Source organism: Nasonia vitripennis, chromosome 3 (genome assembly GCF_009193385.2).
Source record: "Nasonia vitripennis strain AsymCx chromosome 3, Nvit_psr_1.1, whole genome shotgun sequence".
NCBI lineage: Eukaryota > Metazoa > Arthropoda > Insecta > Hymenoptera > Pteromalidae > Nasonia > Nasonia vitripennis.
Window position 1 is genome coordinate 12,622,336 of NC_045759.1, and position 22,282 is coordinate 12,644,617.

At 41.4% G+C, this 22,282-nt stretch overlaps 3 protein-coding genes and 1 long non-coding RNA gene across 10 annotated transcripts in view; 2 read left to right on the top strand and 2 right to left on the bottom strand.

Annotated features, from left to right (window-relative positions):
• The first annotated feature begins 137 nt into the window (after positions 1 to 137).
• Positions 138 to 17,150, top strand: LOC100115524 (endoplasmic reticulum-Golgi intermediate compartment protein 2). Of its 5 annotated transcripts, XM_032597899.1 has the most exons (7): positions 309 to 463; positions 14,178 to 14,227; positions 14,981 to 15,107; positions 15,190 to 15,562; positions 15,638 to 15,888; positions 15,954 to 16,214; positions 16,297 to 17,049. In XM_032597899.1, exons 3-7 carry the CDS (start codon positions 15,008 to 15,010, stop codon positions 16,485 to 16,487), a joined length of 1,176 nt encoding a protein of 391 aa, XP_032453790.1. In that variant the 5' UTR covers positions 309 to 463; positions 14,178 to 14,227; positions 14,981 to 15,007; the 3' UTR covers positions 16,488 to 17,049. The 5 variants fall into 5 exon arrangements, with proteins under 5 accessions (XP_032453788.1, XP_032453790.1, XP_032453789.1 ...); XM_032597897.1 differs by having other exon boundaries at positions 138 to 463; positions 14,178 to 15,107; positions 16,297 to 17,150; XM_032597898.1 differs by lacking the exon at positions 309 to 463 and adding an exon at positions 785 to 881 and having other exon boundaries at positions 14,178 to 15,107; positions 16,297 to 17,150.
• LOC116416764 lies at positions 8,342 to 11,478 on the bottom strand. Of its 2 annotated transcripts, XR_004227112.2 has the most exons (3): positions 10,913 to 11,478; positions 8,934 to 9,163; positions 8,342 to 8,845 (listed from the first exon to the last, which is right to left on the bottom strand). It is a non-coding gene; the product is annotated as an uncharacterized LOC116416764 (long non-coding RNA). The 2 variants fall into 2 exon arrangements; XR_004227111.2 differs by having other exon boundaries at positions 8,342 to 9,163.
• Positions 11,483 to 13,306, top strand: LOC100114572 (protein lethal(2)essential for life). Of its 2 annotated transcripts, none has more exons than XM_001599970.6 (2): positions 11,483 to 11,874; positions 12,232 to 13,306. In XM_001599970.6, exon 2 carries the CDS (start codon positions 12,274 to 12,276, stop codon positions 12,781 to 12,783), a length of 510 nt encoding a protein of 169 aa, XP_001600020.1. In that variant the 5' UTR covers positions 11,483 to 11,874; positions 12,232 to 12,273; the 3' UTR covers positions 12,784 to 13,306. The 2 variants fall into 2 exon arrangements, with proteins under 2 accessions (XP_001600020.1, XP_032453791.1); XM_032597900.1 differs by having other exon boundaries at positions 11,838 to 12,159.
• The window catches only part of LOC100679089 (neural cell adhesion molecule 1), a 40,756-nt gene continuing 35,316 nt past the window's right edge, over positions 16,843 to 22,282 (bottom strand). The window contains exons 2-9 of the mRNA XM_003428019.5: positions 21,768 to 21,941; positions 21,295 to 21,662; positions 21,065 to 21,215; positions 20,540 to 20,961; positions 20,244 to 20,469; positions 20,125 to 20,154; positions 19,896 to 20,029; positions 16,843 to 19,826 (exon numbers count right to left, since the gene is read on the bottom strand). Coding sequence (XP_003428067.1) covers positions 19,932 to 20,029; positions 20,125 to 20,154; positions 20,244 to 20,469; positions 20,540 to 20,961; positions 21,065 to 21,215; positions 21,295 to 21,662; positions 21,768 to 21,941 — 1,469 coding nt within the window. The 3' untranslated portion in view covers positions 16,843 to 19,826; positions 19,896 to 19,931. The remainder of the gene's footprint in view (positions 19,827 to 19,895; positions 20,030 to 20,124; positions 20,155 to 20,243; positions 20,470 to 20,539; positions 20,962 to 21,064; positions 21,216 to 21,294; positions 21,663 to 21,767; positions 21,942 to 22,282) is intronic.

The following is a 22,282-nucleotide window of genomic DNA, read 5'->3' on the forward strand; positions in this document are numbered from 1 at the left end:
CGTTAGTTATACCCGCAGCACAGCTAAGTGTGCGCGTGCACAGTTTCGACACACGGTGCTGCAGCTCTCTCTCTCTCTCTCTCTCTCCAGCGTCGAAGACTTTTAGGTTATACTTCCGCGTACAGCTACGATGAGATGCAGATGCGACTCTGCAGCGCAAGACACGAGAACACTTGGTGGCAGTCGAAAGCGACGCGAATAAAAAAGAGAGTGTACGAGGTATACCAGATCAGTGGCGTGTGTGCGCGCGAGAGGAAGAGAACGAGAGAAGAGACAGAGAGAAGAGACAGAGAGAGAGAGGAGGAGTAGGCGCGCAGCGGTGAGCGAACTATACTGAGTACTGCTATAGCGGAGCTGGCTGGCACTGGCAATACTGGCATCAGCGCGGCGGCGCTTGGCTGCTCGACGGGACGGCTCACGCAGCGGCTGTGCAGACGTCACGAGACACGATGCGCCGTAGCATGTAGGTACTTCAGGTACTTACAATGCATTATCAGACCGAGCGCAACCGCACGCGACGAGGACGGGCTCCGCGAGCGAGAGGGTTAAGTACACCGAGAGATGCTATATGAAGGCGCGTGCACGACGGTGTGCAGGTGACGCCGCTCGTGCTGCTCGTGCTGCTCGTGCAGCCGACGATGCGCCTCGAGTCTCGACCCGCTTCACGCTCGCGGCAGCCTCAGCTGTCTCTCATCTCATCTCCGACTCCGCGGCTGTGTGCGTGTGTAATTATGCGACTGCGCGCGCGGCGCGACGGCACAACTAGTCAACTAGCGTGTTTCCAGGCCGATTTCCAGCTTAACGGGCCAGAGGGCGCCACTGATTGAAGTTTAAATTTTGCACTTGTGCAAAGCGAGGGGACCGAGCTTCGCGGGATTTAGGTATTTATTAACGACTAACTGTTTATTCGTAATAGCGCACGTATACACTGTGCGTTGAGACGTTATATGATAAAATAATATCGAATCGTTGTTGTTGTAACATCTCGAAGATGTAATAACACGCGGGCATTTATGCATGCATCCACCTGATCAGCTTCTACAGCCGCCTGATCGAAGCTGCGATGCAAAAAATAGCAATTACTTATCTGGCGCAATCAGCTCGAAGCAAATTTATTCCATGCATGATACTGCAGAGCTATGGAGCGCCGCTTTCATCGGATTCAAAGAGACAGCCTGTCCTTATTTCGGTTGAATGAACGTGCGCGTGTGTAAGATACCTAATACGTAATACACATTCAGATATATATATATATATATATATATATATATATATATATATATATATATATATATATCTGAATATATATATAAAGGAGCATTACGAGCCCTACAGGTACATAGGTGCATACAATACAGCTGCATAGTCGTGTGGAGAGACGAATACGTGCAGTCGTCGTAACTCAACCTAACCTAGCCCTGGCCCCAATGTACTGCACACAGCGTATAAGTGTATCGTGTATACGCCTGACCCCTACTAGTTCTCAGCTCGGGGGGGTGTCTGGACGTGGGAGAAAATATCGCGCGCGCACGTACACGTACACACTACACATTATAGGTACATAGCTTCAAGTGCGGTGAAAAATAGCGCATTTAATTTACACCTGATACAACTCGGCGTATCGGAATTTTTCGCGTGTATGTACGTATGTGCACAGCATATACGAGGTCGAAAAATCGAGCTCTTGTAATTTTGAGGACAGACTGACCAGACCAAGTTTTTTACATGCGCTTGGACATACAATGTGTAAAAAACATGGGTGCCACCTCCAAACCCAATAGCCTTTATTGCGCCTGATATTGCGCCTCGGGTAATTTATTTATTACCTGGCCGAGTAATCGTTATTTTTCCGGCATCAATGAACAGCGGAGCCCGAGGTCTTGAATTTAAAAAAAATCGTCGATAACGGCCGTCTCGTATCGACAGTTGCAAGCAATTTAAAATATAAATAAATAAATCGAAGAAAAAAGTGAAAATTCGGGCTTTTCAGGCCCACATTTTTTCCCATTTTCGACGACTTTTACCCTATATTTTAAATTGCTCGCAAATTTGGATAGGGGTGGTCATTTTCAACGATTTTTTTTAAATTCAAGATCTCGGGCTCCGCTGTTCATTAAGGGGTCAAGCCTGGGTTAAATCCTGCAAAAAAACAAAAAGATATTCTTCTTACCAACAAATTTTTGATTTGATGTAATTTGAAAAAAAAATTCTATTGAAAATATATAAAATATACACCATTTTTATCGAATTGCTAGCAATGTTTAATTGATATTTTTTAGATAACAAAATTTGTTGCTAACTATATGTAATTCATATTTTTGTTAAAAATGTCTCTCGATCGGTCCGATTTTTTGGTAAGAAGGATATCTTGGCCCGTAACTATTTGTTGGCATAGGGTTTGGAAGTGGCACCCATGTTTTTTACATACTGTATGCTCAAGAGTGTGTCCTCAAAATTACAAGAGCTCGATTTTGTCATATTACATAAGCATTCTTGCCCGAGCTCTTTGTTCTAGCGCTAGCTTAGCACGCGGCGCTCTCTCTCTCTCTCTCACTCTCTCTCTCTCTCTCTCTCTCTCTCTCTCTCTCTCTCTCTCTCTCTCTCTCTCTTGCTCTTTCTCTATACACAAGCCACCTTTTCTTTTCTCTTACAAGGAATGAAGGCCGCGAAGCGCGCTCTTGAGTCTATCTCTGTCTAACAACACTGGTAGAAAATCTATTATAAGTGTTGTGCGGCACACTAACGTCTGCTAATATTTTATAAGCATGTAACATGTTAATAAATCCCTCAAAACTATTTTTTAATAAATATATTAATAATGCTCAATGTCGTCATCATTGGTTCGAATAGTGAATTTGAAGAAAAGTTCAGTATGAGAGTCAGTGCGTTTGTCTATCGTTACAATGCCATTTATTTGCATTATAAAAAAGCTATACAACTGAAATTTTACACAGATACTTACTATGCTACCTAGAAAACATGTAACCTACATGATCATGATTTAACTGTTTTCATTCATATTCTCACATCCAGGCCCATATGAATTTTTTAATTGAGCAGGTCAAATTTTACTTATAGCCAGTTACGCAGTAACTACTATCTCTAGCACATTGTACTTCTGATTTCCAGTGTATTTTTACATGAAAAAAGTGATAAGTATTTTAGCTTTTTTGTCAAGGCATTAATTAGAATTTTGACTTTTAACAGTTGTGAGAGATTTTGAGACCGATACCTGTTACTCCATTTTTGCATTTTTTCTCATTCGAAAACTAACAGCTCTAGAAAGCTCATATTTTGCATGTAGATTTTTTTTGTGATTGTGGAAAGATATTTAAAGTTGAATCAACGTTAACTGAAATACTTTTGTGTTCGACTACAACACTCATGATAATTATTTAGTCGTATAGCATGAGTTTGCATTCACATCAGTGTTATAGTCGAACACAAAAGTATTTCAGTTGATTCAACTTTAAATATCTTTCCACAATCACAAAAGTAATCTATATGCAAAATATGAGCTCTCTAGACCTGCTAGTTTTCGAATGAGAATAAATGCAAAAATGAAAAAACAGATATCGGTCAAAAAAATCTCTCACAACTATTAAAAATCAAAATTCTAATTACCTAAAACCTTGACTAAAAAGCCAAAACATTTATCACTTTCTCCATGTAAAAATATGCTAGAAACCAGAAATACAATGTGCTAGAGATAGTAGTTTCTGCGTAACTGGCTGTAAGTAAAATTTGACCTGCTCAATTAAAAAATTCGCATGAGCCTGGATGTGAAAATATGAACGAAAACAGTTTAAAAATCAGAATCATCTAGGTTACATATTTCTAGGTAACATAGGAAGTGGCAGTGTCATATTTTAGTTGTCTAGTAGCTTTTTTACAATTCAAAGAGCATTGTATAATGATAGACTTAAACTTACTGACTCGGATACTGAACTTTTCTTTAAATTCACCTCTCAAACTTCACCGGGGCGACTTTGGGCACAGAGACACAGTATATCTTCAAACTCTTTATTCTTTTAATTGAACTTCTCACTGACATTTCAAAAAAAAAAAAAAAAAACAAAATAATATTCACACACTTTATTACTACTTCAAATAGGGTTAGGGATAATACTACACACTCTTGGTAATGATTAATTTTTACTAAAATTTGTTGCTAGTTATATTACATATATTTTATCTGTTATCAAGGTTTCCGCATTTCATTTTAAACACCTCAAATATTTCTACCAGGGTTATGAGTTATGACTGTTTTGAGGGTTATGAATTTAAAGCGCGGTTCTGATCTCGTTGCCTAGGCAACCAACCAGCAACTAATCAGAATCACGTATTAAATGCTTCACAACAAAGGCCATCATTTTTTTAAGAGAGAGAGAGAGAGAGAGAGAGATACATGCCGAGCGAGCATCCAATAAGAAGGCAGCGATAATTGGATGTTGTATGTTGGGCGACGCGCGAAAGTGCAGCATACCTTGATTGAACACTCGGTATGTACGATCAGAGCTTGTTATATTATGGGATGATTATTTTATCGATTACCTATACATTGTTGTGAATGCATAGTGAGGCGATAAGCTGCGACCAGCTGCGACCTCGATTCGAGAGAAAAATACTTATATAGCTCAGTGAAACGTAACCTTTGAAAATAATTTAAGAATCGAAATATCTCCCTCTGCATATCTGCGAGTTGAGCTCTTCTAGGGCAGCGGATAATTAACTGCTCTCGGCAAATGCACTGCAGCAGTATGATTTTTATCCAATGTGGTTCGGAATGGGAGCTAATTAAAGGAGCTAACTTGGCACAGCTTGGTATATCAGCCCATTGGAGCTTTTTAACTCGATGACGCGTTAATCCTCGTTAACTGAAAAGTATCAATTGTGCATACGCTCATATATGTGCTATTCTATACCATATGCCAAAAAAAGTTGCAATAACCAATTGTACTAACTACCAAAAAATAACCTTTATTGATAGGGGTCGTCGTTTTCGACGATTTTTTTTTAATTCAAGATTTTGGGCTCCGCTGTCCTTTAACGGCTACTATTTTTCTGTAATTAGTAACTTTTTACATATTGCTGTGTGTCCAAATACGCATATATATATATATATATATATATATATATATAATATTATAAGGGTCCCGTGTCACGCGACAGCGACACGGAGCTTGCAAGCCCTCCCTTGAACTGGCTCGAGCTTCGAGCGCGCAGCCCGATGCCATCCAGCCGCCTACGTCATCCCGACGACCCGTTAACTCTTCAGCTGTCGGGTATGTGCGCGCAGGTGCGCCACACTCGGCCCCGCCGCGCTGCGCACATGCGGGAGGCGGCGAATTTCATTTTCACGACCTTGGCATTATTCGTACTTGGTCGATCCTTTGGAACGTTATAATACGTAGGTATTGCATACAGCTGTACGTAGCACACAGGCACAGCAGTGCGCGTCTTTCCGATCCCGAGAGAAATCGATAGAGCTTGAAAAAGAGCAGGCCATTTTGGTATAGGGGATGGAGAGGGACTTTTTCGCGTGTGTTTGGAGCTTTTGTCCCCCTCCCCGTTGCCTCTCGAACGACGGCGTGATAGGTGGTGATATAGTGGATTAGAGAATCGCTTAATTCAGGCGCGCGACTGTCAGCTGTCTCAGGTTCACTTATATCTTGTGCGCGCAAGTATTATGCACGGGACAAAGCTCGTTCGATTTTCAGCTCGACAAATAAATCATAATAGATGCCCGAATATTAATTTTCGCACGATTCATCGTGTTATTTTTAAAATTTTTAAAGCTGTTGAAAAAATAGTTAATTTCTCAGATTGACCACGTACTCGTTACATTGTCGCTTATTCCTTCCCTTCTTTATCTCTCCCCGTACGTATACGTACGCATATTATAGCAATAATAATTTTGATTCAAAAATAAATACGTATATAAGACAGTCGATAGACTGATCTCATTTCTTTTCCCAGTGCTAGTGTAGTGAGTAGTCCGGTCAGTATACTCATATAGTGTCCTGAGTGTCCCATTCATGTTATACGAAGTACGATCTCACGACAGTTCCGATAGATGGGGCCACTAGCCGTAGGCGGTGGGCCGTGGCTCAGTTGGTTAAGGCGCATGCAGCGCGGCGGAAGCACGGCCGCTCAAGTAGGGGTCGCGGAGTCGAATTCCGGTAGGAGCAGTCATCAGCAAATGAGGTTTTTTCCTCTATGTGTATCGGGCGATTGGCAATATAACCAAGAGCGTGAGAGCGTCTGCTCTCAATGATACGTCATCAACATGGCGGCCGTAGACGTGATAACAGTGCACGATTTGTATGGGACGGATTTGTTTTTTCTTTAAATTATGATTGAACAATTAAACTGACACGAAATGGAGCAAGGTGATAAGATAAGTGACGATAGGCTAGATGATAGGGGTGTGCAATTGTCACCTCACAAAACTGTAAGTAGGGTGTATTGTTGTGTTTTTGATTGCAAGACTTCTGCATTAACGCACCCAACCCTACGTTTCCATAAAATCCCTAAAAGTGGAAAAAGAAAAGTAAAAATTAAAAAGGTCTGAAGTTGAAAAATGTTTTGAGTGACCATGCCCGTGTATGCTCTTTACATTTTTGTAAAGAAGATTATGCATTTCCAGGTAAATGAACAATTGTTGTTGATTTATAAATTAAAGCAAAAAATAATATTGTTATATTTTACGTATGCAGATCTTTCCAGTGCTAGAAGACGTTTGAAAGTATCAGCAGTACCGTCCCTTAATATTCTAGGTCAAGATTTAAAGAAAATAAAAAAATGCTTTAAAGAGAAAACAAAGGTCTGAAGAAAGATGCAAGAAAAAACTGAATTTGTATACAAGCATAACAAAAAAACCGAGAAAAGCTAACAAATATGTTGATCAAGATATGGACGCTGAGAATGAAACGTTGATTATTGATTGTGAAAACCAAAGTAATAATTTAAATAAAACTGGTTCTGCAGATTTCAGTGATCATAATAATCTAAGTGACTGTGAAATTCAAAGAGATAGTGTACAAATTCCTTTTGAGTCAAGAGTAGAAGTGAAAGATCAAAGTGTTCAAGCGAATTCAGAACTATATTTTGATATGATTAAATCTCAGAAAAAGATCTAGTAACAATGACAGGCATTACAAATTTTCAAATTTTGAATGTAATTAAAAATATAGTTGATGTGGTTCTATTTTCTACATCGAACAAAGTAACTAAGCTCTCAGTGTTGGACCAAATAATAATGACTTTTATTAAATTGAAGCAGAACATTAGTTACAGTATTTTAAGTTCTATGTTTCAAATTTGTTCTGAAGAAAACTGTAGAAAAGTAGTGATAAAAATGATCGACATTTTATCTAATGGACTGAAATTTGCTATTCGTTGGATATTAAAAGAAGAAGTGTTAAAAAATATTCCAGAATGTTTCAGAAATTTTGAGAATGTAAGAGCTGTTATAGATGGCATAGAAATTTACATTCAACAGCCAAAAAAATTATGCTGTAGAATAGCATCATACTCTTCTTACAAAGATACAAACACTGTAAGATTTGTCACAGCGGTTTTTCCAGCAGGCTTAATTACCTAGGAAGACGTTCCGATAAAGCCATATTTGAAGAGAGCAATTTAATAGAATTATTGGATGCAGGTGATGACCTTATGACTGATAAAGGTTTTTTAATTGATGAGATATGCCTTTTAAGTGACATAAAATTAATAAGACCACCCTTTTTAAAGAATAATCAGCAATTTTCAAAGGCAGATGCTTTATTAAATGCTGCCATAGCCAAAGCTCGGATTCATATCGAGCGATCAAATCAAAGAATAAAAGTGTTCAAGATATTAAACAGGAAACTTCCTTCTTATCTTGTACCGAAAATTGAAGAGATATTTACTATAATTTGTGCAGTTGTTAATTTAAGTTCTTCAATATTAAAGGATGATAAGTTTAATTAATAATAAAACGTATGTTTTTGTAATTTTATTTATTAATTTTCCTGTATATCGTCATTGCTATTACAATTCGTTTCTTGCATACAAAGGTATGTAATGTATCATTAAATTAAAATATGCTTTTTTTTACTGTTGTTAAAACATTTTCAATATAGTCATTGTCAATTAATACACTTAAAATTAGGTATGAAGAATCGAAAGAGGCAAATATTATAAAATCAGTCGACTGTACATTTAGTAATGCCATTCCCAGTTGTATCTGTCAATAGTAATCATGCTTTTTACGGAATATTACTGCTTTACCTTCAATTTTAATATATTTAATCTTTGGTAGTATAGTCATAATGCTGTTGTCTTTTTCGTCCTACGGACACTTCACTTCTACCAATATTGAGGGTTTACCATTTTCCATTACAATACCATCTGGACTGTATGATATCCATGCATTTGATTGAGAAATAACTGCTCCACATGTTATTACTTTTTTTTTTATGCTTCTCATATTCTGCAATGGCAATCAACTTATATTTTTTCCCATGTAAATAACCCAAAGATTTTTTTTTCCAATCTGGATTCTTGTTTGAACAATAAGTATATATCTTATAAACTCTTGATCCAGTGATACAAAACTGTCTAAGTCTAAGTCCATTGAGAAAGTGAACTTTCTGTATTAATACAAGCCAGCAAAACATTTTCTTCATAAAGCTTGGTAATCTTGTTATAGCAATAATTTTGCATCTTGTTTACTGGAACTTGAGATACTCTTTTCATAATATCTGATTCTTCATTATTTACTATTGAATTTATTAATTCTACCTGTTAGTTTCTAACTTCAACATTCTTATTGATATCTATCACAGCGTGTCTTCCATTACTTGTAAAAAAATAATATAAAAGATGTTGTATATTCTACCAGGGTATATACACAATTTAAGCGATAACTTTCAAATATTTGTGCTTACATATACTTCGTAAAAGCATTGTCACCAGATTCTTGTAAAATTTCTTTAATTTTGTTAATTTGTACATCAGATAACTGAATACCGTTACAATCCTTATACACCTATGACTGTAGCACTCATGACATTGTACTTTGGTGGCTTTATACTGCTGCAAAGTTTCATTCTGAGGTTCTTTCCATATACATTTTGTGTCAGAGCAGGACAGAACTTCAGAATCATCTATATAAAATCTGAAATTATGATAAAATTGTATACATCAAATTATAAAAATAAATTAAGACGATAAAAAATGATAAGCTCAAAACTGTTTCTACCTGTTACAATGCAACAATACCGCCAATACATAGTTCACACAAGGTTCCACACAGTCCACATAAGCGACGCATATAATTAAAAAACACTTAAAACTGCTAAAAAGACACTCTGTGTCGGTTGGATTTATGTAAATTCGCAATTTTTAGATTTAAGGGTTGAAAATTGAACGACACATTGTTGCTTCGCGAGCTGTGTGTCTACGAGCTCATATAAAATTGTCCATGTAAACACGCATCTCAACGACACAAGTTCACGTGTCGTTCGATCTTCATCAACCCTAAAATCTGTCATAAAAGCTAAAAATAGCGAATTTACATAAATTCAACCGACGCAGAGTGCCTTTTTAGCAGTTTTAAGTGTTTTTTAATTATTGGGAGTTTAAGTTATTGCAATGCGATACTAGCGGCAGCTTCGGGAATTAGAAAACATGGCGTCGACAAAGTCTCTGTTTACATTGGTGGTATAAGGGTGTTTAGTATTTTTAGTCAATTTTTAAATACCAATTATTGTAAATTGTATGTGAACTCATTAAATCAACTTCTAGAGTTGACTATTATCTACACTGCCATTTTAACTGAAATCGCACCAGTAATCCGTCATTGTACGAAGACTCGCCAAAATTACCGTAGAGTTCAGTAGTTTTAAAGAATCAGTTTGGTCGTTTTTGCTGGTGTCTACTAATACTATCTACTACTAATACTTTTACTACTACGAAATACTTTGCTTCTGATTAATACCATTTTGTATATATTTGATAATTTTATGAATACTTTTTTAATACGATAAGTCTTTAATTAATGCGGACATTCGAAAATTCTTTATGAATGCTTTTTTCAAGGTGTGCTTATCGAGGATGCAACGATGCTCGAAGTATGTCAACGCTCTCTCGGACTGTACGCATAAATAAAGGATAAACTTTATCGTATCGTGAATGAGAAGAATCGAGAACACGCATTGTCTTGTGCGCCGACTCGTTTCTTCGCAAATCTATACTTATACATTTTCAAAAAGAATTCGCAGCTAAAAATAGAGTGGAGGGACGGCGCTCCCCGCCGCTATGTGTAATCAATTTGATATTATACATCGCGATGTATATAAACGCGTGCAAGCAACCGAATTGCGGATATACGCATTGACTGTATCATATTGCGGATGATTTCCAGCAAGTTCGCGAACTTTCTGCGCAAGTAACATAAGTACAGGAGTAAGGCTGATCTGCACACAATTATCGACTGAATCTGAATTTCGGCTTTATCGCGAAAGATACCGCAGATGGGTTTGCTTTTATCAGATGTTTACATAAATGCAAAAATATTATAAGTATATGTGTGTGTGTGTGTGTGTGCGTGTGCGTGTGTGTGTACACGCCCGAAAACGTCATGTTTAAGCAAATATTTTAGGAGACGTTTTCTCGAATAACCAGCATTATAATTATTATATTTACGAGAAAAGAAGTTCTAAAATTCCCAAAATTACGATGTTTTCGTGTTGCGAACACTAACGTGTATAAACTGCGATAAGAGCGCTCCACACTCGCCCCGATAACTTTGAAGCCATGCATGAGATGCAGCATTGGTGCAGCCTCAAAAAGTTTATTACAAGCAACATTCAATTGAACTCTATCGAAAAAAAGCCAGGTCCAACTCGGCAATACTGTTACTTACATGTGTGTACCATACAATTACAATAGACCGAAGATGCCGCGCCTCTTAGCGCGAATATTTGCTCTCTTGACTCCCAGCATCAGCTGCTGCGACCTTCTGCTTTTATTTTTCGCGCCGCGTTATAGTGACCGCTAAGTTTTCCCGCTGGCGCGAGAAACTCGCTTTTCCAAATCAGGCACCGCTGATTCACCGCGCGCTAATCGCGTGGATATGCTTCATACATGTATTTATATGTATTTTCACGTGGGTGTAGAATTCATATATATATATATATATATAGAGAGAGAGAGTATGGCAAGGTGTATGTTTCGCGCAGGTTTTTTAGGAAATATTTTCGAGCCTTGCTTAGATCAGCTTATGCAACGGCTTGTTTTGAATTTCAGGATCTGACGTATGCGTTTATTTAAGTCGCTCCAGTATTGAATGAATGTTTATATTTTGTAATAATTTACTACGTTCTATATAAATTCTAAAAAATGACGAAATTTCGCCCGGCAGCTGTTTTTTCGCGAAATTTCCACTTCTCTCTATACTCATATCATCTCTGTTTTTTTATAACTCGCAGGAGTCGCGCGTACAGCTGGTCCGATCGCAACTAACTTGTACTCTTGTTGCTGGGCTACTCGCGCGGCGTCTAGTAAATTCGCGAAAGCTCCCTTTGCTGTTAATGCACCAGGAGAAATGAAGAAATAAAGGAGAGGGAGCGGCCGAGTTTGCACGCGGAGAAGAGCCGAGATAATTCGGGAGGGACTGGTCAACTTATAGTGGTAGTCGAAAAACGCGCTGCGCCCCGCTGGCCGCTACACAGACGGTGCGTATAACGCGCGCGAATCGCGAGAGACAAGCGCAGAAACATCTCGAAGGAGTAGGGGCTGCAGCCAGCGGCGCTCGTATAAAGCCGGCTGGCGCGCAGCGCCGACAGTCAGTACTCAGTTTGAAATCGAACGTCGATACGATAACACGTGAGTTATTCCAGTTTCTCCATACCTGAGTACCTACACTTCCTAGCGGTTATCTTTGCAAGTCGGCTTTTGCCTGTGTCCGTTGCATCTCGGAATTGTGTATTATTTGTTTTTCGCTACGGCCGAGAGAGCTGATTCGCGTCTTTCGATTTCACACAAGTATACGTTCGCATAAGTCAACGTTTCGTCAACGATTCCTCAACTATCGACAAAATATCGGCAGTGCCCTGAGTGATCGCGTGTGCGATCGGAATAACGTTTCGTTGCGTTCGTCGTTTACCTCGAGTTCGCGTCCTGTTGATTTTTCGACGTTTTATAGGTACGTTGAAGTAACGAATGATCCTCTTAATTTTGCAGGAGAAGCAGCTTACTCAGCGCGTAAGAATATAAGCCCCAAAAATGGCTTTGATTCCAACGATGTTCCGTGACTGGTGGGACGACTTGGACCGTCCGAGCCGGCTGATGGACCAGCACTTCGGCATGGGCCTGACCCGGGACGAGCTGCTGCACACGCTGTCGGTGCCTTCGTTCCGGGGCTACTTCCGCCCGTGGCGCAACCTCCTCGAGCAGACCGGCGGCGTCTCCAGGGTCCAGAGCGACAAGGACAAGTTCCAGGTGATCATCGACGTGCAGCAGTTCGGCCCGCAGGAGATCAGCGTGAAGACCGTCGACAACTGCATCATCGTCGAGGCCAAGCACGAGGAGAAGAAGGACGAGCACGGCTTCATCTCCCGGCAGTTCCAGCGCCGCTACGTCCTCCCGGAGGGCCACGACATCGGCAACGTCCAGTCCAGCCTCTCCTCTGACGGTGTGCTCACCATCACCGCGCCGACTCTCGCGCTGCCGGCCCCGGGCGAGAAGATCATTCCCATCCAGCACACCGCAGCGCCCGCCGTCAAGAACGTCTAAGGGCGTCCGGATTTTTTCAAAATACTCCCTACTCTGCAACGTTTTGTACAACACTCGTATGCGACTGACTGCGTTGTTGTTGTATTCGACGAGGCACGCGTTTGGCCTCGTTACTTTTCATATCTCTTGTGTAGCGGTACACAGCCTCGCTGTCGGCTGTATAGCTATGGTATGGAGAACAAGGGCCAACCAGAGTTTTTCTACTCGGTTTTCCACGAATCTCTACTCTTCTGCGCATTTGTGATATGCACCCATCGCGTCGTACCATACTGTTGAACCCATGCCGTACTAACGAATGCTTTATAATGTATCGTACCAAATCTGCGTGTGTAAATCTGCCGTACTCGTATGCGTACTATATCGCCTGGATGCCGAACAATTTTTATTAATTTTTAGCCGTACTCTACTCGCACCGTTAATGTATATCTCAAAATTGTCACAGCATTTTCTCGATGAAACAAATTTTATATAATTTTCATCTTTTTCATCTGTACGAATAAACGTCTCAAGTTCAGTCTGAAAAGGTCAAAGCGTTGTCTTTGTTTATTTCGTGCAGCCTTTCCGCAATTCGCTTTCAGCGGATCGATCGAATAATAGCTTCCACAAGCGTGGCAGCTCACTACGCAGAGATGAATTCGTTATTCTTGGACGGAGACTTGGTCGAATCGCTCGAAAATAAACACGAGCAGCGTGATACTCGCGCGCGCGCGCGCGCACACACACACACGCACACACATCAAGTCATATACCGACGCGCGAGTTCGTTTATAAGCCCGCGAAATATTGTCAATCGTCATCTTGCGTGCGCGAGACTCGAGAGGAGTAGAGTGCGCGTTGTGATCAGGTTGTGATGGGCAAGCGCGCCTAATTCTAATTTCGGATCTGCATCGTAGATCCGTAGGCGCAGGTACGACGCTATGTTGTGACCGAGTATACCAGGGTCAACGACACTTTCGCCTGCATTGCTTTCGTTGCAAGCGAGATGAGTAACGTGCGCAGGACGTCTATAGAGTATAGAGGAAGAAGGGCCGAATTTGGCGAGGGGAAACTTGAGAAGTCACGCGTATATAGGCGATAGCATTGCGAATTTTCGTGCTCTTTCTTATGTATTATATATTAGACGCTCATCGGCTGATGCCGTGTCTCTAATAATTTCATTTTCATAAAATTGAGTATTGCAGTCGTTTCGTTTTTCCCACTTAGTCGACTGCTCATAGGAATAACATTATACCCCCGGATAAAAAAATTGTTGACAAAGAAAGTATAATAATCATATTGTTTATTCCGTCTCGTCGTTTACTCAACATTATTTATATTCCTTATAACATTCATATACACTATTTCCTTGATGAATGGACGCGATTTCCTGATTTGCTTATATTTTTTGCTTTCAGTGCGTCATACACCTATCCTTTAACGGATCTTTCACTCAAACAACACAGAGGTAACAGTTTACAGTAGCAGATTCTTTCTCATTGATCAATTATTACGTTAAAACGCACCGGTAACAACTCAGCCTGACCCGTCGACTACAATAATCGCCATCGCGGCTGCAGTTACCGCAAATAACTCTTGCGGAATATCCTATTTTCAAAAGACAGCAACGAACCATCTGCGGACTTGGAGTTACCTATCATTAGTAACAGCGTGGGCTCGTAGAGGGGGCGTCGAGCACTATTACGTGTCGTATGCGAATATATATATATATATATATATATATATGATAATAGCATGCTACGGTATGTTCCGAGCTAAAAAAGCGAAACGCCAAAAGCGCGGAAATTAAGAAGTAGCCTATAATATATATACCGTGTAGACTGTAGCGGACGGCGCAGACGTCAACACGTGGAACAAAAATGTCGCGGCGAGGGCGAGCTGTCATCATCGCGGCGCACTTGTTGGGCCGATAGCCTTTTTATACTTCTTTTTTTGGTACGTGAGTCAGATGCCTACGTATTTTCTCAAAAGTTCTATAATTAAGGCATTCGTGAGTTGATGGAATTTAAATAGAAACAATAAGCTATAGATAGATTTGCTTGTTATTGTTTGGGCGGATCTAACCTCACTGCAAATCATAATGAACACTATACGCATCTTACGACTGTGCAACACTTATTACTTCTAAGCTCTTTTGGTCTGATACTATTCAAAGCCAAAATTCGTGCTTTATTTATTTTTGCAAAATTTGCCCCTCTAGTAGTTTTCAACGTTATTTTTATCAACAATGCTTCGAAAAAGGAACATAATCAAGGTTGTGAAGGAGTTGGATGCATTTACTAAAATTCCAGAGGATTATAGGAAGCAGTCAGCAGTTGGTGGGACGTGTAAGTTACCCATCAGCTGTAACATCCAATTTCGACACTCGATCAATAATTCTCAAGATCAAAACTGAATTTTTCTGTTTAGTTTCACTGGCCAGCTTCTGTATAATAGTTTACCTCATCTATGCAGAGACTTCATACTTCCTGGACAGCCGGTTGCAGTTCAAGTTCGAACCAGATGTTGAGTATGACAGCCAGCTGCAGATGAATATTGATATAACCGTAGCAACACCATGCGATCGAATCGGAGCAGACATTTTAGATTCTACAAATCAAAATTTGATGACTTCAGAGAATTTTCATCTAGAAGACACATGGTGGGATCTGACTCCAGATCAACGAGCTCATTTTGAAGCCTTGAAACACATGAACTACTATTTTAGAGAAGAGTATCATGCTCTTCATGAGCTTCTGTGGAAATCTAATCAGTTAACATTTTCCAATGAAATGCCAAAGAGGTGAAAGCCCGATTCAGTTAAATTAAATTCAGTAAATATGCGATATTTGACACAAATGATTTGTAATTGTTCTAGAGACTATATACCTAGCTATCCGTCAAATGCTTGTCGTATATATGGCAGTTTGGATGTTAATAAAGTAGCTGGAAACTTTCATGTGACTTCAGGCAAATCAGTAATTCTGCCAAGGGGTCATTTTCACTTCACATCATTCCATTCAAGTACTGCGTACAATTTCACGCATAGAATAAATCGCTTTTCCTTTGGAAAGCCAAGTCCAGGAATCATTCATCCTTTGGAAGGGGATGAAAAAATTACGACTGATAGTAAGTTTTTAAGTACCAACTGATTTAAAACTTATAACACAATTTCATCACTATTTTTCTGTTAGATATGATGCTATTTCAATACTTTATTGAAGTTGTATCTACCGACATAAACATGTTGATGCACAAGTCCAAAACATACCAGTACAGTGTGAAAGATCATCAAAGGCCTATCAATCACGCAAAAGGTTCACACGGCATACCTGGAATATTTTTCAAGTACGACACTAGTGCATTAAAGATTAAAGTTAGCCAAGAACGAGACTCCATTGGTCAATTTCTCGTTAAATTATGTGCCACTGTTGGCTGCATTTTTGTTACTAATGGTAAGATTTTAAATATAATGACGATTTATGAAAAGCAATTTTCTGACATTCAATACTTACTTCCATTCTTTTCTGAATTTAGGTATACTAAACAGCATTGTCCAGAACTTTTGGTGTTTATTTTGCTATAAATTTTTACAAAACAGTAATGGCAAGAGTGACGAAAAGGTTACAGTAGATAGCAAAGGAAAAGTTATTGGAAATCCGATTAATTTGATTAACGTGATGGCACCGCCTAGTATAGACGATGTAGACCTACTTTCCAAACCTTAGTAAAATTTAACGGAAAAACTATGTTGCCATTGCGATTTTTATACGACGTAAGTGAAATTAAAGGACAGATCTGTTTAGAGTAACTATTCAACGCACAAAAGTGAAACTATCAGCTTGGAATAGGTGTTATAGAGTGATGCTTCGATGTAATTTAATAATATTCGATAAATTTGTGTGCGCGACTTTTATTACTCTTGTATGTATACTGTTAAAATGCGAAAAAGTTTCTGAAGGAATGTGGATCAAATAGAAAACTATTGAAATTAATTGAGATGTGAATTTAAAAAAAGAAAAGGGAATTTTTGACGAATATAAATTTAAGGAGGTTGGATTATATAATAATCGAATCAACAAATTTTATGATTATAACATATATTTTACATTATTCTGTGATTGTACAAGTTACAAACATTAAGGCAACGATAAGCTGTATTGTGTGGATTGAAAACTGCAAAGCAGTCCATAAAGATTCTTTTGATTGTTCAACAGTTATATTTTATGTTCTATTTTCTTTCGTCGAACATGATCCTTTCCTCGTAAGTATAGATTTGAAAAAAAGTGACAGGTATAAAAAACAAAAGTATTAATTAACGTGCCAATTAATGTGCCAACGCGTTAAAAGTATTAGTCGATAGCAATGCATCGTAACTGTCACACAGAAGTCTTTATAGCAAAAAATAGTATAAGCGTATTTTACAAGATTATACAGATTGGTTCGATATTACAGGAAAAGTTCGCAAGTAAAAATATAGGAAAAGAGAACGCGTATATACCTATATATACAGTTCTCTGCACCTTTAACGGACAAGAAGAAATAAATCTATCATACTCATCAAATACGCAGTAAAAATGATTTCCCTAGCGCACATCACAAGTAACATATAATGCTAAATGTAATCTTCTCTTTTATATATTGTCGTAAAGGAAAACGATTTTTCATAGTTAATAATAAGGCTACGTTGATAAAACCACCTAATCATTTGGACTGTCTGGTAAAGAAGCAATTTAACTAGTTGACCGAGCTAATGCTTATAATATCCATTGTTTACCATAAAAAATGTTGTTCTTAAATAAAAATTCCACAAGTAATTTTGCCCTTTTAAGGTTCAATGCCTTGCAGAGTTTAGCTGCCTCTGCAATTCTTCTAAAGATCATAATGGACGCAAGGAATTAAGGCTTCGCACCTAGAATTCGCGATGTTCTGGCCATCAACGGGGCAATAATTGAAATGCCTGGCCTCCTCTCTTACACTAAGTGCACCGATGAAGATATTTTTGTCTAAAAACACTGGCATGTCAATGACTGTTCATTTGAATAATTCAATTTTGATTCGTTTGGCGTATGCCTGCGTCGTGCGCTCTTTGTTGTATCGTTTGATTGCGTTGAATCGACGCTGCCGTTTAAAAAAATATCTTCAGCAGGACAATTTTCAAAATAAATCCTAATTTGTTTAATACAATAATAATAATAATAATAATAATAATAATAATAATAATAATAATATTAATAATATAGAACGCATGCCGCGCTTAGCATCAACGAGCTCCTTTCTCGCATGTATTCACATTATTATAACATACACTCCTCCTTGACACAATCGCACAATTACAATTACAGTATAATAGGTATGCATTATCTTAGGTAACGTATATGATATCTCTATTTGTCTAACTTTTATTTTAAATTGTATATAGCGTATAGTAGTAGTTTAGAACAATTTACTCTCGGGCATTGTTATACTTTCGTAAACCGTCGCGTAAAACGACATTTCTTCTCGTTCTTCCCTTCAACTACGCATCGTAACGCGAAACGTTCGACTAACGGCACTTGTATCTCGTCATTTTCTCTCGCTCAAGTAGCAGCGATTGAACGGCAGTTTTAAACGTGGCTGCAAAAATATTATCGTCTATTTGTTTTTCTTTTTATTTTGAAAGGCAAATTGTCGGAGGGTCGTTCGCGACAAAACTAATTTCTCCTTCGAAAGAATTATTCGATGACATCAGAGCATTATTTAAAACAATTGCTCTGATCAGAGAATATCTTCATCGTTTTTGATAAGAACGCTTACACAATTGACGCGAAAAGTTCTCAACTTTCCGAAATAAGTTACGTAAGGCATGCTTAAAAAGTATAAATAAAAAAGATAAAAGTTTGCTTGCCAAACTACTGCTTCGAAGAACGTGTGTGGCATGTAAGCAATTCTAATAGAACGCAGTAGATTCAAAATTCTTTCCTCAACAAAATATAAGTCAAGCATACAAAAATAAATTATAGCGTCGATCGCGTACATAAATCTGCTTTTGACTTATCAACGTGTACGCATGGGGGCGAATACTTTTTTGCTGCAGAGCGTCGGTGTGTCTTTTCTTCTTCTCTTTTACTCTGTATATAAATTATTTAAAATATATTTATGTATAGAATATATCTCTTATATACCTTATACTCGTAGGTTTCATAAAGTAAAATGCTTTTCTGCCATCGCTAATCATTTTCTCCTTATCTCTCCGCCTAATGACCGGCTCGGCTATAAAGTAATGTACGTAACGCGAACGTTAAAATGGCACACCTAGGAGACTCGTGACGTGTTGCATAAATACAAAGACTGGCGAAACTGCAGTTTTCGAATGATTCTTGAGCGCGACGAATCGAATCGCGAAGACAGAGCGAAGATCTATCTCGGAATGAAGCACAGGCCCGCATGCAGGGCCTCTTCCGCTCTACTCGCGAAACTATTGGAAAACTCGTAGCTTCTTTTTCACTGCGTCGGCGAATATCCATCAGAGACGAAATGGGCAACATTTACAGACGGGGATGCAGCTTGCGCGAAATTGCAACTGTCCACTACTGCGTGTCCGGTCTCTACTATTCACAAAGGAATAAAAATTCGGGAAGAAAAATTAGAGATAGATTATATGACTCGTAGAGTTGTACTCGCATGATATGGGCGACATATGCATGATCCGCGAGCTTTCGCTCTCGTTCTCCCTCTCTAGGATATAGGACGACGATCTAGACGTTAGGCATGTAGCTATGGCATCGTACTGTTTGTGGGCTGCAGTGTAGGTGTAGTCGTGCTCTGGGATAGTCGTTCGTCGTTGCTAATTACTTATAGTGCAGTGCGATGAGCTGCCGGAATAGTCGCAGGCGTGCGATGAGGAGAAGAAGCCCATAGATGAAAGAGAGCTGATCGGCTGGCGCTGCCGCTGGGCTCGTCTTTGGCTCTATGCGGGATGCAAGAACGGCTGCGACTGTTCCTCTTCAGTAAGTAGTTTCGTGCGCGATGACGTCCGTCTGTATCACGAGGTCTGCTGGTGAACGCTTTGGCTGCAAATTGTGTACCTGTGGATTTGTCTCATTGAAACGAGGCGTCGCTGGATTGCGCGGGGTGGCGGGGGCGCCGATAAATACCTATGTCGGCTCGGTGGAGTAAGTACTCGAGGACGATTAGAGGCGCGAGCGTAAGGCCAACGGCGAGACCACGAGCAGCAGCAGCAGCAGCAGCGTCATCGAACTGACGCTCGGCTTGGCCGCGGAGCCCCTCACTGAAAACGAAAAGACACTTTAGAGCTGCGAATGGCCGTGGCCGTGGGTGTACCCGCATCATGTATCGGGCGATATTGGACAGGAAATGGCTTACCACTGGCGGCATCGGCGTCGTCCTTGTACTCTGTGAAGAAAATCGAGAGAGAGAGAGCGAGCATTAGATCGTTATCGCGCAATTGTCATATCGTTAGAGACGCGAATCGCGAAACTCACCTCCGTTGAACTTCTTGAGGTCGGAGAAAGGCCCCCAGGCGAGTCCCTGGCTGTCGTCGGCGTGTTCCTCGTCGTTGCGCGCCCTGGCCCTGGCCTCGTAGAGGCCCGGAGCGATGCCCTGGATCCTGCCCTGAATGACGTGCTCCTTGCCCAGGCTGCTGACCACCTTGACGTCCTTGGCCGCGATCCAGTTCTCCGCGGACTCAGCCTGCTTGCGGTAGACGACCTGCGAGGAGAGATTGAAGCGACGGCTTAATAGGCGGGTTAGCTCGGCGGGGGCGGGAGGAGCAACCTACGTCGGCCTGGACGATGGGCTTGTAGCTGATGACGCTCCACTGGAGCTCGATCGAGTCGTCGACGGCGGCGCCGCTCCTGAAGACGGGCTGGCTGGGGCTGTCGGTGAGGTAGATGGCGGGCCCGACGGCCTCGCCCAGCTCGTTCCAGGCCTTGCAGCGGTACTCGCCGAGGTCGGCCTTGGAGGTGCCGTTGATCGTGAGCACGTGGTGGCTCTTGACCTCGTCGCTCTTGATCAGGTGGCGCTCGTCGGTCCTGAGCGTCTGGCCGTCCTTGAGCCAGTGCATCCTGGTGACCGGCGGGTGGGCGTGGACGACGCAGCCGATCTTGCTGACGACGCCGCTGCCGAGCCCGGTGAAGTAGTGGTCCCTCGCCCGGACCTGCGCGCCCAGCTGCTCCTTCTCGTGCTCGATCTCCGGCACGTCTGCGTGTGCGAGTGCAGCAGTGAATGGTTATAATCTGGTGGCCAGTAGAGACAGTACGAGACTGCTGCGGGCAATTATCAGAGACAATAATCGTGCACTCACGTCTGACGCGAAGCTTGAGGTGCTTGATGAGCGGCCGGGCGGCGCCGATCTCGACGAGGCACTGGTAGTCGCCGGCGACGTGTCTCGTGGCGTTGCTCACCCTCAGCGCGATGCTGTGTCGAGTCTCCTCGTCGAGCTTGACGCGGTGGCCCTAAAACGAATTGGCAAATTAGAAAATTGGAATATTGGAAAATTGGACGACTGGATAATCAGAGGGAAAACAGGCTTGCCTCTCGGGCGAAGGAGATGCTCTTGGTCTTGTCGATGAGGTTCTGGCCGCGGACCTCGCAGCCGAGGGTCAGGTTGGCGCCCTGCTCGACGTCGTTCATCGCGCTGGGCGTGACGACGATGAAGCCCTCGTCGTCGCTGCCGGCCGAGGCGATCTCGATCCGGTGCACGATCTTCGGGTTGTTGGGCCCGCGCTCCTCCTCCAGGTAGGTGCACACGAACTTGGCCCTGCCGTCGGCTTCATTGGCGTTCGAGATCTCCAGGCTGTTGTCGGCTAGGCGACTGAAGCGGTTCTCCGGGTCGCCCGCGAACTTGGTCTCCTCCAGGAAGAGAAGCTCGTCGTCCCGTTTCCAGCTTATCGCCACGTCAGCTGCAGGCAGCGAGCAACGCAGTCCGCAATCGTTATCGCCGATCAAACTTTCACGACTTTACGTCATATAATATATAACGATATGTATAATGCGTCTATACTCACGGTCGACGTTGCTGAACTGGCAAGGCATGCGAACGGCGCCGCCCAGCTCGACTCGGAAGAGGTGCGACTCGGTGAGCGGCAGCACCGGGCCGCTCTTTCTGGCTTCGTCGGCCGCCTCCGGGGCATCGTCGTCCGCCTGGTCTTGCGGCAGCTTCTCCGCCGGCAAACTCGAGCCTGAAAAACGGCGGGAATTCCTCTCGTTAGAAGTCGTTGCATTCGGTCGTTTCGAGCCGCGAGCGCTGCCTATATGTGTGTGTGTGTGTGTGTGTGTGCGCGCGCGCGCGCGCGCGTCGAGATGAAATTAGACTTGTGGACCGCGCCCGATTCCGCCGTGGCCCTAAAAATAGAGACGCGCGCGCGCAACACGTGTACCACTTTCATTGCACTCGTTGCCCCGACTTCCTTATCGCTCGAGCATTATCGAGATGAGGAGAAACTACTCCGAGCCGGCACGCTTGCGTAACCTGTAATATCTTAATCCTCGCTGTAGAATGTAATAAGGGAATCCTGGAAAT

Coding starts and splice junctions, on each gene's coding strand:
- LOC100114572 (XM_001599970.6), top strand. CDS start 12,274: ATGGCTTTGATTCCAACGATGTTCCGTGACTGGTGGGACGACTTGGAC.
- LOC100115524 (XM_032597897.1), top strand. CDS start 15,008: ATGCTTCGAAAAAGGAACATAATCAAGGTTGTGAAGGAGTTGGATGCA. Junction 15,563..15,637: donor TCCAATGAAATGCCAAAGAG/GTGAAAGCCCGA, acceptor TAATTGTTCTAG/AGACTATATACCTAGCTATC. Junction 15,889..15,953: donor TGAAAAAATTACGACTGATA/GTAAGTTTTTAA, acceptor TTTTTCTGTTAG/ATATGATGCTATTTCAATAC.